This window comes from Erythrolamprus reginae, chromosome 3, assembly GCF_031021105.1.
Source record: "Erythrolamprus reginae isolate rEryReg1 chromosome 3, rEryReg1.hap1, whole genome shotgun sequence".
Lineage (NCBI taxonomy): Eukaryota > Metazoa > Chordata > Lepidosauria > Squamata > Dipsadidae > Erythrolamprus > Erythrolamprus reginae.
The window spans coordinates 233,456,451-233,473,201 of NC_091952.1; the positions used below are offsets into that span (position 1 = coordinate 233,456,451).

General features: G+C 34.6%; 1 protein-coding gene across 1 annotated transcript in view; it reads left to right on the forward strand.

Moving 5' to 3' along the window:
* EMC2 (ER membrane protein complex subunit 2) overlaps nucleotides 1–16,751 on the forward strand; it is a 41,470-nt gene that overhangs the window by 10,056 nt on the left and 14,663 nt on the right. Inside the window, exons 3-5 of the mRNA XM_070748217.1 lie at nucleotides 1,517–1,581; nucleotides 6,104–6,189; nucleotides 8,846–8,903. Of these exons, the coding sequence (XP_070604318.1) occupies nucleotides 1,517–1,581; nucleotides 6,104–6,189; nucleotides 8,846–8,903 (209 nt within the window). The remainder of the gene's footprint in view (nucleotides 1–1,516; nucleotides 1,582–6,103; nucleotides 6,190–8,845; nucleotides 8,904–16,751) is intronic.

The window sequence follows — 16,751 nt, forward strand, 5'->3', positions numbered from 1 at the left end:
TCACAATTAGAATACAATTGATTTCTCTATCATTTCATCTATTTTAGTTAATTATTTGATGGTATGTTAATTCGCAATACCAACTTTGTATGCTTAAAACCGACCGGTATTCCTAGACGTTGATTTTTACAAGTATAGCGTGTGGCTAGGGACATTGTAGCTATAACAGATTAAGTTACTTTCTATTCAAATAGATACTTTGGGAAGTATCTTCCCCACCGCTCCACAGCTCCCAGAAATCTTTAAACAAATTTCAACTAGTCTAATGTTTAGGGATTGAAATAACGATGTTTATTCCTGCAAAAATTAAAGTAAAGTCAGTGACGTGAAATCAGTATGAAGGTTGCTTTTATAATGCAGTTGGGCAGGAGAGTGTAGGATATGCCTGGATTTTCATTAGATGCAGTATCATTTGGGAAGAAAGTTCATAATATAAATTCTTCTCAGAAAGAAGCTTGGCATTCCGTATTTTATATCAGAAGGGAATTGTTGAAGAAAAAGTTTTAAAGAAGAATGTATGCAATGCAAGGTAAAGCATCTGAGTATAGGATTGATTAAGATTCCTATGAAGGCAGAAAGGGAATGAAAAAATATTTGATTTTAATTATTTTATCTTCATTTTTGTAATTCCGTTAACCTAACTCATACAGTATGAGCAGTTTATTTTTCACAGAGGTCTCGAAGATCTGAATTAGAATATTCTTTATTTAATTTTAGGAAATTTTGATCTTAGTAATACTTAAATTCAACAAAATATAGCTTTTCTTAAATGGATTTATTAAATGCTAGGATATTGCCAGAAGTAACCATGAGTCGTGAAATCCGATTTCTTTCGTAAAAATAAGTGAATAGTAAACTTGTGAGGAACTGATTTCTATTTTGAACCAAAGTAAATTATATCGGAAATAGTGATTGTCTTATCAGAATAGTTGAATATACTCATTGACCTTTTTTAGGTGAATTACTCTATGAATTTACAGTAACAACTTAATAACTTTCATTAATTTAGATAACACATTACTTTTATTACAAACAACAATATTTTGTTCCAGTTAATTTGTAATATACATATGTCATTGTTCCAGAGGATTGCAGTAAATTAACTATAATTTCCTGCTGTCATGTCTTTTACTCTTCTTATGGTCTGCATTAACCACATAGCTTATACTTTAAAACATTTTTATTTTGCTTAAGAAGTTTGTCTATTCTCAGAATCCTTTCAGATTTTACACAAGAGAAATATAAATATAATGCAAAAAAATGTATTGCAAATTGTCTATGATTATTTTTTTCTTGATGGAAGCTGAACAATCTGGGTTTGCATGGAGTTGAAAGAAGTTCAGTTTATTAGACTGGGTTATTTTTAGTCAAGGGTATAGCATTAGTGTGATGGGTTTCCATAAGATTAAGTATACTCATGCTATAAAAGACAACATGTCCTACAATTTGCTATGAGCTAATTATAATTAGCAGGCTTGTTGGAAATCTGTTTTTCATGATATTTTGTATTATCTAGTTTGGATAATATATGAGCAAGTGATGATCGCCGCGCTGGATTGCAACCGAGATGATTTAGCATCGGTAAGTTGCATAACGTCTTTTGCAAATCCAGTAAATCTAATCTTTGCTAACACAATAGGTGAGCAGCTTTCTTATTTTCTTCTGCAGTCCATTGCTGGAATATATTTATGCAGTCTACTTTTAGGGCTCAGTAAATCTTGTGAAATACATTAGTTTCCTTTTTAAATCTTTGAAACGTCCATGTCTGAGAATTGCATGACTGGAAAGTATCTCTGCAAGGACATATTTCCTAGGTATCCAGGAGTAACATTCAAAAGTTTTAAATGTATTCACTATGGTTTCATGAAACTCCGGAAGAGTTTCATGAAACCATAGCATATTATATCAAATGGGAAGCTGCACTGGGAAAGAGAAGTGATTAAAAACTATGAACTTTTCAATTTTTAAGATACTATTTTGAAATGTTACCTAATTTATTCTGGACAATTAATAAAACAATGTGATTTTGGGTGGGCAGGCATGCATTTTTGCTGAAGGACTGTATATTGGAATATTTGGAATTTAAAGTAAAATATATTTATTACGAGATTATAATTGGATATCATTTTTTGGACTGCCCAGGTTGCATGTTTTAAAAATTGAGGGAATCTCTTAATGCTCTAGGCCTATTAGTTCAATAGCTTAAACATGGATTTAAACATGGATATGTACCTATAAAGCTATTCCTTTTTCATCATTATGGGCATTGCTTCTTTAGATATTGTTTTAATATATACCGTAATTATGGCTTGTTCTACTCTTTAGATATTGGTATTCACAATGATTTAGTTGTATTTGTTTCTGGTTACAGTGATATGTATTAATTCAGTTTTTACTGTTTTCCTTCTCTCAATGATATGCAAGTTAACTAGCCAGGGGCATCTTCAGTAGATATATTGAAACTTTAAAAAACTTTAGTCCCTTTTCTTTTTCATGTACATTTTCTTATTTTACTACTATAGAAATGTTGTTCTTGCTCATGGAAATATTTTTCTCTTTTTGGGCAAAAGAAAAGTGCTATAAAATCAGTTAATTTGTTTCTTGAGGTGAAAGAGCAGATAAATATTAAATTTGCACAGTGTTTTCAATCCATAATTTTAAATAGCTTAATAGTGGACTTGTTTTTGTCTTTTATGTATTCTTGAGCTTGTTCTTGGGCACTGCATTGAAAGCTATGTATGTTTATTGTTTCATTATAAAATAAAAATGCAAAAAAAAAGGTAGAAAACTAAGAGAAAAAGAGAAAGTAAAGAAAAAAATGTTGAGGTTTTTATGCAGTAAAATTAAAAAATGCAACCTCAATCTTTTATATCTTGCAACATTTCAATCCATTTTTGTAATGACAAAATTATCATAATTTTCAAAATCTGAAATTAAAGCTTCATTTTCCCAGTGTTGAACAAAAAGTCCAGACGCTGTTTTCAAGTAGAAATGAAGCTAGATAAACTCTTGTCTTTGATTGAAACAGTCTCGCCATCTTTGCTAACTCTGTTGCCTTTACTGTTCTACTCTTCTATTGTGGGAAGTAGTGTGATTTAGAAATTATATTTTAAAATACTTTATGTTTTAATAAGAGGTACAATGAAACCTGGGGGAACTGAGGCTATGTTGTTTCTCCCAATAGTTTATTCCATCATAGTGTTTATCCTGTCATTTATGTTTATGTGAAGCCTATTGACTTAGAGAAATTAAGCATATTTTACACCATGAAAGTAAGGAAGATTATACACACTTGTCATTGTTTCATTTGCCGAATCATATTGTATTGGCCTTCAGTGATAATCCATGGAGAGGGGCGGTATCCTAGTCAAATAAATAAACAAGCAAACAAACAAATAAATAAGTAAATCTTTCAAAGTTTTTAAAAAAAAAATAAACTAGGACAGCAATTATATATACTTGTAAGATGAATTCAGGATGGCTTGTTGTGGTAATTAATATTTTTCATTGAAACCCCCAATTGGCTAAAATAAAACAGCTGTATAAACTAGCTTTCCAAAGTTCAAAGCAAACTGTATAATTAGAAACAAGGAATAAAATCATGCTAAATGGTCTCCGATTATATTACGCCAAAACCACTGGGCACAAGGCCAGGTATAATAGTATCCCCAAAGTGCAAACCTTAACTTTTCAACACCGCTTGTTCATTGTTGAGAACCTCTATATATTGACTGAATTTTACCACATTTAGCCTTATCCAATCCATACTCCATTGCAAGCAGTGATTTAAACTAGATAATAATCTGTACCAAATATTATTTCTCTCCTCCCCCTCCAAGATCTACATTATGACTTAAGTATGCTTGGCATTGGTTTGTTTTTTTCAGGAATGGTCAAACAACTGCATCTGAAAATAGTTTGCATTTGTGCGGTAATATACCGTATTTTTTGGACTATAAGCACTCTGCAGGCATCCCAAATTGCATGCCCCATTTTTTGCAAAAATGGGCAAATTTTTCACCCATTTTCGCAAAAAATGGCGCACACGGAGCATTTGGGGGGGGCTACAGAGTGCTTCTGGGGGCAGGGGGAAGACAAAAATACCCCAGTTTTTTGCAAAAATGGGGGCATTTTTGCCTTTCCCCATCTCCCAGGAGCAAGGCCTTCCAAACCTTCTGCGCCACCTGCTTTTACAAAAAATGAGCCAATTTTTGCAAAAATGGCATGCGGGGGTGGGGCTTCGGAAAGCCAAAAGTGGCTGTTTTTGGTGGCTGTATTTGGGATGGTGGAAGGTGCGTCTTATAATCCGAAAAATACTGTACTTACACTTTCTGGAATCGTAAAGAAAATTTTAGGTTTTTATTGTTTTTATTGACTCAACAAATGAAACACCTGAATTGGGAAGAAATGTTTGCCATCATTTCCAGATGAAATATGGTATGCTTGTATGTTGACCTTCCAAAGTGTATCTTTTCCGATTCCTCGGAGAGGGGCGGCATACAAATCTAATAAATTATGATGATGATGATGATGATGATGATATTATCTCCCATAACTATGAGTCTGCGTTCTTTTCCTTTTTTTTCTCTCAGGTGACCATATTGCCCATGTATACGTGTACCTCCACAGATTTAGTTAGATCACCTATTCTTTTAAAAGCCACCATATATTTGCATGGATTTTATTTATTTATTTAAATTAATTAATTTCTATAGCTGACATCTCAAGTGAATCTGGGCTACAAATAGTCATAACATTAACCTAGGCATAACTAAAGGAGAATTTTTATAGCTAGGGGTTGAAATGAGGGGGTCGTTGGTGCTCTCTGGACTTGGTTTTTTTTCTTACAGAGGTTTCACTACCGAAACTATCACTGGCAGTGTTAACTATGGTAGTTTTGGTAATGAAATGTCTTCAAGAAAACAACCAAGCTCAAACATCACCAAGGATGTAGGTATTCTCTAAGTTGGCTATTAAGAAGCATTGGGAAAGAACAGGAAGAACAAATCTAGTTATTGATCTAGTCTGACCATTGAGGTGTTTTTTGTTTTCTTTTAAATTTATGTATTTATTATTTTTAATTTTTATATTTTATCCATTTTTATTTATTTTTAATTTTGTCAGATACTGGAGGTGTGTTTATCCCAAGTACACTTTAACTCAGTTAATGTTGACTGACCCACTTCCTTCACCGGAAGTTGGTTACACGCTTCCACTGTTTCTATGAAGTAATATTTTCTAACATGACTTTTGAATTTTCCTCCTGTCACTATGAATTTATATCCCCATGATTGTGACTTGGATGTGCTTTTTAGCTGTGGGCCTTTTGTTAAAGAGCAGCATCTAACTCTGTTCTTTTCACCTTCCTTTATGTCTGTAAATCCTCATCCAGTATTTCAAAGTCAGCTCTAGTCTTTTGATTGACACTCATGTCTGAGGTCTTATCTTTACTATCACTTTTATTTCTTATGATCGCTTGTCAAATATCTTTTCCATGGTAGTTTTTAGATTTAGACCCTCCAGCTACAAAACTTTATTTTTTTAGTCTATATAAGGTTCATGTTTTATTATTTTTGATAGCTTCTAATCATGTCTCCAAGCACTGAATTGAGTAGTTGAATTTGGAATTTGTTTCTGTCTGACAGGGTATATTAAATTTGCATTTAATAGCTGTTACTGGTTTAGGTGAAATAATAGTTGTTTTCATTTTAAATAATAGATTTATTACATTAAATCCAAATGAAATATGGTGTATTTTTTAATGTAAAGATCTTTTTGTATGCACTTCTCCATTGCTGAATTCTGTTATCAGTACATTATATGTCTGAAAAGGGAAAAACAACAATCCCTGACCTTATTAATTAGTTATATGTTCCTGTAGGTTTTTTTAAAACTATATTTTGAATATGTTTGTAGTTTTGGAGCTATCTATATACTGGCTTCTTTCAAATATTTTCGAAGTGTAAATTTGATATTTAGGTTGTGCTGAGATGGGTTATTGCCAAATGAATCTCTTAGTTACTGCATTCAAATAAACATCACTGAAACATTTGAAAATTATGTTCCTTACCTACTTATTTTTCTTCATGTTTGTAATTTATAGTATTGCCTTCAAGAACTAAGGCGGCAATTCCCTGGGAGCCATAGAGTTAAACGGTTAACTGGTATGAAATTTGAAGCCATGGAGAGGTAACTGAATTCTAAAGAATATTTTCCAGATGCAGCTTTAAAAGACGTCTCCCCGAATATATAAATATAAAAGTTATGAAGGAATACATTATGTAGTTGAGAGTAAGGTATGAAAATTATAAATAAAGATGAAGTAGAATGGAAACATATCAGAAAATGTAATAGAAATGTACAGTACATTAAAAATTAAGGTTATGCAACTTCTTAAAGTTAACAATCTTTTAGAGACAGTAGCACTGTCCAATTTGTTTGACATTGTTCTGTATTATAGAATGCTTTGTTCAATTGTTCTGTGCTTAACTCATAATCAATTACCGGTATATAAACTGGAATGTTCACATTTTGTTTCCTTAAAGAAATATATACTACTAGTTCAGAAGGAATATCTTAATTCTTTTTCTGACATCTTTCAAATTTGAAACAAATGGAACAATAGTTTCATTCATATTCTGCTTCTAATTATTTAAGAACCTTTTTGAATATAAATTGACTAGATGTGAACTTATTAAGTATTAAATTAAGTATTTAACAATTCTGGTGATAGATAATCTTATATTTCTGACCATCACAGCAGTTATGTGATCATTCGAATTGGAATTCTTTATTGGCCAAAATTGATTGAAGACACAAGGAATTAGTCTCCAGTGCATAAGCACTCAGTACATACAAGCAACAAATGATAAATCATAATTATAGTCATATAAATACATTTATCATAAATCATAAGATACAACACTCAGTGATAGTCATAGGATACTAAAGCAATCAACATAAATCATTTTAGAATACTAAATAAAACAATATAAGTCATAAGATTCAAATAACAAAGTTCCAGTTATAAAAAGATGATGAGATAGATAATAGAAAAAATGAGAAGGATAATAGTAACTACTAGGTAGTTTTGACTGTCTTGTTGGAATTAGATGTTTAGCAGAGTGATGACACGGGGGGGGGGGGGGACTGTCCTTATATCTAATTGTTTTGATGTACAATGCCCTACAGGGTCATCTTGTGGGAAGAAGTTGAAACAGTTTGTGTCCAGGGTGTGAGATATTTTCACAGTCCTCTTTCTGTCTCGTGTAGCATACAGGTCCTCAATGGAATGCCGGTTTTGATCGTTGTTTTTTCTTCAGTTCTAATTATCCTCTGAAGTCTGTGTTTGTCCTGTTTGGTTGCAGTGCCAAACCAGACAGTTATAGAGGTGCAAATGACAGACTCAATAATTCCTCTGTAGAACTATAACAACCGCTCCTTGGGCAGTCTGAGCTTTCTGAATTGGCACAAGAAGAACACTTTGTTATGCTTTTTCTATTACATTTTTGATGTTATATTTTGTTCATCTTTCTCTGTGATTACCAGATATTTTGGGGGGGGGGGGGGCAGAGGGATGGGGTCAGTTGTAGGAGGCTTTGTTATTGTTAGTATATCTGAGATGGAAGTATCTTGCAGTAATAACTGCAGTTTGTGCATTTCTCAACTGGCTTCTGACAAGTAATAGTCAGTGGAGAAGTCAACAGTAAAAGCTCAAATTTGGTCACTTGATGCCACATTAGCAACCCTGGTGACACAAGTAATGTGTAAATGGAAAGTAGTATAGTAAGTCTGTTGCAGTTATGTGATGTTTGACTTAGAGATGGTGTTGCTTGTCCCAAGTATGCCAAGCAAGAACTACCTACAACAGAATATGTCTAGCATGGTTTTCTTTCTTGAGAGTGAGAAGCCATTGTCCTGAGATATCACTTTAAGTTGGAATAAGTAGCTGAAAATGTTTTAATCTGATTCTGAAAAAGCTATGTGAAGTGAGAAGAGCCTACAGTTGGTATAAAGAAAATTAGACTCTAATATAAAAATATCATATTTCAGTAATAACATAAATTCTATATCAATAACTCTGGCTTAGGTTCTTAGCATGTATGGGTAAATTTGCTAAAATCCTATACAGGTAGTCCTTGACTTACAACAGTTTCCATAGTGACTGTTTGACGTTACAATGGCACTGATGAAAGTGCCTTACGAACATTGCAGCATTCCCATTATCACATGATTTACATTTGGATGCTTGACAACTGACTCACATATATGATGGTTGCAATCTCCTGGGGTCACCTGTTCACCTTTTTTCTCCTTTTGATAAGCAAAATCATTGGGAAAACCATATTCACTTAACAACCATGTTACTTATTTAAAAACCGCAGTAATTTATTTAACAAAAATGGGAAGAAAAACTGGACAAAACTCCGCAAATTTCTGTCACTTAGGAGCAATTGAGCACTCAATTGCAGTCGTAAGGAGGACTACATGTAATGCAATAAAATATATAAACTTTTTACTAAGTGATCCTCCAGGAAAGTTACAACAATTTATTAATCAAAATAAAAACCAGTCTCAACAAAGATGTTGAGTCTGGTTAAAATTGTACTTAAGTGCTCTAGTGTCTGCACTGAGGATAGTGGCTTCAAATGTACCAAAACACAAATTCAGCTACTTAAATGACTTCAGATGAACAACATTATATACATATTTATGTCCATATCCAAATGTTATTTTTCAGGAGGTTTGTACATCTTACTGGGTTGGAATGAATGGCTTTAAGAACTTTAGAAATAGTAAATCACTGTTAAATTTACCTGCAATTGTTTTCTGTTCATATTTACAGCTATGATGATGCAATACAGTTATATGACAGGATTTTACAAGAGGACTCAACAAACACTGTAAGTTAAATTGAAAAATTAAGCATTGCCTTTTTTTTCTTTAATAGTGTAATACTTTTCTTCCGGTTAATAGTTTGTGTTAAAATTCCAGCATAAAAGAATCACCAAATTATATATATATAATTTATAATTTATAATTTATAATATATAATTTAATTTATATATTAAATTTATATATATATTATATATATATATATATTAAATTACCTGTGTAGTAATAGAACATTGATATGTTTGAATGCTGACAAATAAGATTTCAGAATAATAGCCTGGTATATTTAGAAACTTTAATGGAATTTGTAAAAGCAGACCATAATTTTAAATAGTTGTGAGAGAAAAATGGCAGCAAGTTTGAATATTATTATTATATGACAATTTAAAATGATAAATGCTGCACATATGGTGAAGGTTAAAATCTGGAGAATTTTGAACTGGTTCCAGTGAATTAATTGAAGTGATTTGGGAATAAGGGAGGTAAAGATCACACCCATATACTCCCTTTTCCTTCCAATATATTAATATTGACTGGGAAATTGGTCTGCAAATATTAACATATATAGCTAATGTTGCAGCTCACCCACACATCTACTGCTGATCATGGCAGATTGGATGTTTGAGACAGATTTTGACATCAGAATGTAATGTCTAAATCAGCCTGATATTTACATCAATTCCCAAAATCAGGAGAAACTTATCTTTTGTCTGATTTAATACTTTCTTCATAATTGTCCTGGAAGGAAAATATAGGAAAAACCAAATGAAACCTGATATTGCCATGGAACACAGGTGCCATAGAAACCATGGCTTTCTCTGTTGTCAGCTTCACAGGGATATTTGTCATCAGTTGATTATTCCTCTTGGATTTAAATTTCCATTCTCATTCTCTCTCTCTCTCTCTCTCTCTCCCCCCCCTCCCTCCCTCTCTCTCTCTCTCTCCCCCTCCCTCCCTCCCTCTCTCTCCCCCTCCCTCTCTCTCTCTCTCTCTCCCCCTCCCTCCCTCCCTCTCTCTCTCTGGTTTTGCATTACCCATTAAATAACCAAGATAATTTTTATTTCTCTAAAAGTAGCAAAATCCTGATGCATTATGTATAAGATTTGCAAATGGTTGCTGATAATTGTTGTGAGAGGATATTTTGTTTTATTTCTTTTCTTGAATGTATTTTTATTGGTCAGTGACCGAATAATAAATAAAATTTCTGGAATCAAAGTTGGCATGGACAAGAACAATAAACAGAAATATAATATTGCTTGAATACTTTTGAGTTGGGAAAATCATTTACCTAATAAAAGCGTGTGTCATTTTTCATGTTATTCTTCTTCTGAAGAATCAAGTAAGCAAGTTGGATTTGCTTCAGCACTTTTAAAGGAATAGGAAGTAAATTCAGGAGTTGTGTTAACAACTTTGTTGTCTCTGTTGTCCAATTATAGAATAGTCAACCTTCCCACAATACCACTAGAGTGAGTTACTGCAATGTAATTTTTTTAATGGGCCAAATTTAAGAACTGTTCATAAATTTCACTCAGTAATATAGTTGTAGGAACAATGAGATTGATTAAGACTTTGTGTCATGTTACATCAGTTCAGAGAGCAACATACATTTTTGGTTGTGGTTTTCAAGTCCTGAACCATTTTAACATGACATTATGTAAAGAATAATCTATAGCAGTATAAATCTGTCCAAGTGTACATTCAGTGTGGAATGCTTGCTTGTTGATATGACAGTAAGAGAATATTGCATTGATATGTATTGCAACAAATCGGGCTTCGGTTAACTTGGCAGTTACCTAAGATATGCAGGGACCCTTTTTATTTTAATTTGCTGATGCTTGTTATTTTCTTTTCATGCAAGAAAAATGATTAATTGGTATGGTTTTTAAAAAAATACTTGATTCAAAAAGCTTTACTGATTAGAAATATTATATATATATATATATATATATATATATATATATATATATATATATATATATATATAATATATTATATATATTTATTAGATTTGTATGCCCCCCTCTCCGAAGACTCGGGGCGGCAATGATACACAATTAATTCTGAGAATTGAAAATAATGGATTATTCTGCAATATTTTCGTAATCATATTTTTAAAAAAATCATCTTGAAAATAATGAAAATCAAAAGTATTAGTTTGTTTTTCTTTTAGATAAATAACTATTGTGTTAGATACAAAGAATAAACTGATCAGATAATTTATTAAAAAGTGGATATAACTTGAGTTGCTTTGAAGTGATTACTTTTAAAATTAATATGATACATAAGAACAATTAGGTTGGATATGTTGAAGTTCCATAAACTAAGTTTGGATTCACAGTTAAGCCTGAATGAAATAATGAGCGATTAAATTAACAATTTTCAAAATTGCAATATTAGTGCTGTTAATTTCTGTTTTTTGTTGTGCAGGAATCCAATTTCTGTTATTACCAATTCAAAAGATTATAGCAAAGCTTCTTAAAATTGCTAGATCATTAATACTATTAGTTTTGTTATGTTTCTGTAATATTGTAAATATTAGTCCTGAGTATCTTGTCTTAATGTATTAATCTTGACTATTGAGCAAATGCTTTTTCTTTGGTTAAGTATGGGTACTTTGATTTTGTGTGCTGAAGAATGAAGGTTAAGTAAAAAGTTTTGATAAATTGTCAGGTATTGGAGTTGTTTATATGTCATCTACCTGTTAATTATTTCCATGTGCACATATGGCTGCTGTAGGAAAAGAAATGCTTCATGGTTTTAAACTGAAACTATTCCCGAGTTTGTCTTGGCACTAACCTGAGCTTAAAGCAGTCTCTTATGGTCTGCTGACACATGGAGTTGTTTAGATATATTAAACATTTTCTGTTGTTTGGCAAGTGATACATCAGCTTTCGTTCACATAAGTCATGTAAAGATCATGCATTGCAGGAGCTGACAGTTTGAGACAGGAAAGATAGGGGCTGCATAAGGATAAAAAACTATTTTACTATCCTACAGTTTTTTCTGTTAGAGTACAGAGGGCTGTAAACTTTACCTTATATAATGGAAAAGTACCTCTTAAAGCCAGTCATTGTTGTATTGCAGTTATGAAATGAGAATAGGAACAAATATTTAAATGTTTCAAAAGATACGTTAAAATAAGATTTTCTATATTAATACTAAAACTGAAAGGCCGAACCCATGGGCTTTTTAAGCACTTTCTTGATGGGAATTGAAAAACAGTTCTGAGCAATATAATTTGCACAAGGCCAAGTTTTGTTACAGTCCATTAGCTTCAACTAAGGAATCCTTGGGTAGGAATTAATCTCTCTCTTTCCAACTTCTGATGTGTCTGATTTTGCACTCTGGAACTTTACTGCTTTTAGAGCATTATCTAAAAAACATTTCTGTATTTGTGGAAGGAAGCAGAGAGATTTGAGGTATGAATGTAAATAATCTCATGGGAAAGTGAGTGAGAATGTATGATTATTGCATTTGTTCACAAATGCCAGTGTTGTGCCATTTTGAATTTCTGTCCCATCATCTTAAATATACTACGTGTAATTCTGGTTTTACAGCCACAGTTAGACTGGAATTTTTATGGCTGATCAATATGGTCATTAAGCAAATCATCACATAACCAAAATCATTTTATGACCTTTTAAAACCATGATTGTAAAGCAAATCACATGGTATTTACGCAAATCACAGGGTTGTTAAGCTGGGGAAGTTGCATATTACAAGCACATGACTGTAGAAAGCTACAACTGTTGTAAATGAGAGATGGTTGCCAAGCACCCAAATTGCGGTCATATGATCAGGGATGGCACAGTGGTTTTAACTTCAGTGTCAAGTCATAAGTCATACTTTCGGTGCAACTGTAACTTCAAACCATTGTTTAAAAAATGGCCATAAGTCAAGGACAACCTGTCTGGGCAATGGACAGGATATTGAATTTTCAGGAATCCTTTTGATGCCTTCACAAAACTAGAAAGTATAGGCAAGCCAGAAGAAATTGCAAAATCCCAGGTTGGCCAGCGGATAAGTGGCTACTAAATATTGGGGAAGGTGCAAAGTGGTCCCCAAGAAGCACAGGGACACAGAAAAATTGGAGGGTGTGTGAGGACACAGGGACAGTCAGGGAACGTGTGGAATGGATGAGGGAGGTCTGTATGGCATAGATAAAGGAGGTTATGAGGGAACCTTGAGAGAGAGGTGGGGAGGAGAGCACGAGTGGCAGCATGGGTTGAGTCCAGAAGGGGTGAGGAAGAATGCTTAGGTAGGGGAGACCTACCTAGAGACTTGTGACCTTTCCTGCTGATTTCTTCATTGATTTAATTGAGACATTGGCAAATTGCAATCATGTAACTGTTGAATGTCGCAGGCTGGTCATAATTCTGAGCCAGTTTCTGTTGTGGTTAGCTCTGCCCCAAGGAATGTGGATGTGGATGTGGAGGTGACATCCATATGCCGCAGGCCTGTTTTGCTCCCAGTAGAATCTGCCGACAAAGTCTCCTCTGACCAAGGAAGCGTGAGTGACAGGGAAGGGGGGAGTTTGGCAGACAGCCCAGGAGGAGATCAGTCATCTGTGTCATCCCTGGATTCTGAACAAGAATTAATGACACATCCATGCATGTGTAGAGTGATGCAGAGGAGACAACAACTGAAGGATTATTACAAGAGAAAATGAGGCCACCTGTGGTTGGGTGGGGCTGCTGTAATTAGTGCTACAGATAAAAGTGCAGCCTGGTGTTTTAGCCTCATGGCAGTATATCTGATTCATTGTTTCGTCAAGATCATGGTTTTTGCTGTTCAGGATTGTGTGTGTGGACTCTCTGGACTTTAGAATTGGACTCAATTTCCCAGTTATTGGGTGAGCAATTGGACTGCATTTAACCTGTGCCTTGTGTGTACCAGAAAATCCCTTTGACATTTAAAAATGGAGCTGTTTCTGTTTTTCTGTTTATAAAAACTTTTGGGTTTTCCTTTTATTGTGTGGTGTGTGTCTTCCTGGACTAATTACCTGTAATTATGGGCGGTTGAGACACACCGGCAGAACAGTTTCCAATCACATGACCATGGGGATGGTGGGATGGCCGGAACTCTGAGATACCAGACATAACCATAATTTGCTCAGTGCTATCATAACACAAAGTGTATCAACTTAAGTGAAAAGGGGGGGGGGGGTTATCTCAAGACAGTTCTCGGGATTTTTTTCTAATTGCAAATATTTATACAAATACATGCCAGAATAATGTCTGTGGCTATCAATAGACCGATCCAAAATTGGTATATTTATACATACATACATACATACATACATACATACATACATACATGCATACGTAGATACATACATACATACATACATACTTAGATTTCTATGCCGCCCTTCTTCGCAGACTCAGGGTGGCTTACAGCAGAAACAATACAAAAACTTATAAGAAATCCATTAGTTAAAACAGTCAAAATTTTATCTAAAACCCCAATTATAAAAAACAATCATTCACATTATTCATTATTTTTATAAGCAACTCAAGGCAGAAAACATATCTAATACTTCTACCTATTTTCCCCATAACAATTTTTTAAATCAGCATCCTAATCCCTATACCATATTATGTTTTGGTTGCTGGCTGAAGAGAGATAAATCTTTTTTCTGATTTCTCTAACTATATTCCTTGCTTTGTATTTAATATAGCAAGTATGGAAAAATTGTGTGATGGAATCAAGAGAACATGTGTAGGTTTAACTCCACAAGTATCTCTGAAGTCCATTTCTATATTGTCAGTGCAATGAAGCATTCCCTTGGCTTGAAAAATGTTCTGCCAGTAAAAACTTATTTTTATTATTAAATGTACGGTATATGCTTCCCATCTCACCGTCCAAAGCAACTTTGATAAATAGAACATGTTGCAGTGAATGTATTGACTTGAAGGGTTAAAGTTGCCAATTCCTGTTTACAGTAGTCCCTCGCTATACCGCGCTTCACCTACTGCGGCTTCACTTCATCGCGGGTTTCTGAGGAAGTCGATCGGCAGATTTAAACAGCCCGCCGAACTCGATCGGCAGGTTTTTTAAAAAAAATATATATCTAAAATTGTAAATACTGTATTTAAATACTGTATCTAAAATAAATACTGTGTGGGAAGGGTTTATAAACACTTAAAACAATGAAAACTTACCAAACAATTACAATATAAATACTTAAATAAGTACTATCAGTCGATAAATTCCCCATCGCGGATTTCACCTATCGCGGCCAGGTCTGGAACGTAACACCAGCGATAGGTGAGGGACTACTGTATACCAATAATTCTTCAACTGGGAAGTACCTATATTTAGTAATAGTTTAGAGACCAATCAATTTTTACATCTGTTGGGATTTGGGAAGTAGTGATGCTATATATTTGGAAAACATAGGATTTATATGTGTGTTGCTCTTATGGTTCTAGGTTGGTTTTTTTTTAGCTGACAGTTAAAACAGTGTACGGGAGAAAAGATTGGTTAGAAATTGGCCAGAGTGCTAACGGGATGTCACTTTAGGAAGTACAGATACACAGTTATTAATTTTCCAAGTTTAAAATTCCAATTTCACATAAAATAGCTGTGGTTGTAAAATTGGCGAGATTATTGCTTTCGTTTACGATTATACTACTCGAGAGAACTTGAAAGTCTGCAAGTGAAGAAAGTTGTTTGGCTACCTGTAGTACAAGAAATTTCATGCCCTTTTTAATGCAGGCGATCTTAGAAGGAGATAACGCACACACTTCACCAACTCCTTCATCTTCTGATGTGATCAAATGTCCTTTAGTAGTGCAAGATAAAGATCAGGGCATGCTGGAAAAGCATATAATGTTTCCACTGGTAGGAAACTTAGGAATCTGAATAGCTTCTGTTGTGTGGGAATACTGTGGTTTACAGATACAGCAGGAGTGACTAGAAAGTCTTAATTCCAGATCATTTGAGGAGGCCCTGTGTATTTCTGAAGGAAGAGCATTCAGAGGTGAAAAGAAAGAAACCTCATGGCAGTGAACTGTCTTCTCAGCTGCTACAGATGAAGAAGTTTGGTTTAAAAGAGGGTGTTGTGGTTCAGCCTGAAGCTGCTCAGGGACCGGCTGCTTCTCTGCTGGCTCCATGCCCAGAGGAGGATGACAGCGCCGAGGAGGGGGCTGAACAGTCGGACGGGGGAGAGGAGAGTCTGGAATGGGACGAAGGAGAACAGCATGAGAGCCCCGGGGGGGGGGGGGCTCTCCCCAGCCAGTAGCTTGGAGTCATTAGGTGATGACGCACAAGCTGTCATTGACATGAGACAGAGACGTTCAGAGCAACGAAAGGAGCAGTTAAAGAAATATTATCACCATTGAATTAGAAACAGCTGGGTTTGGGTGTGGTCCTCATCAGCAGGGTTTAAAAGGCAGGCAAGGCCTTGAAGCCATGTGGAGTGTTATCATTTGGAGTTGCGGTGACCTGTTTTGATTCTCAGCGTCTCTGATCTTGGCTTGTGGCCTAGCAGTCTGGAAGACTTGTGGGAGGCGCATGTTTGCTATCTACAGCTTTGTCTTGGCAGCAAGAATCTGGTATTGCTTCATGGACTATTGCCTTCATGTATATATTTGAAGTTCCAGCGTTTTTCCTGTTTGTAAGGACATTTTCTGTTACCTGTGTTGCCTTTTACCAGTGTGTCTGACTTCTCTTTTTGGGTTGGTATTGGCTTCTGGAGTGACCCAGACAGAACAGAGGGTATGGGGTAGGGGTAGAGAATCAGCAGTCATGTGCCCCAGATTGCTAGGACATGTCCTTTGTTTACCTGTTATGAATCTGATTTAGAATTAGCTGTGATAACAGTTGAAATGTTCTTTGAGTTGTTATAATGC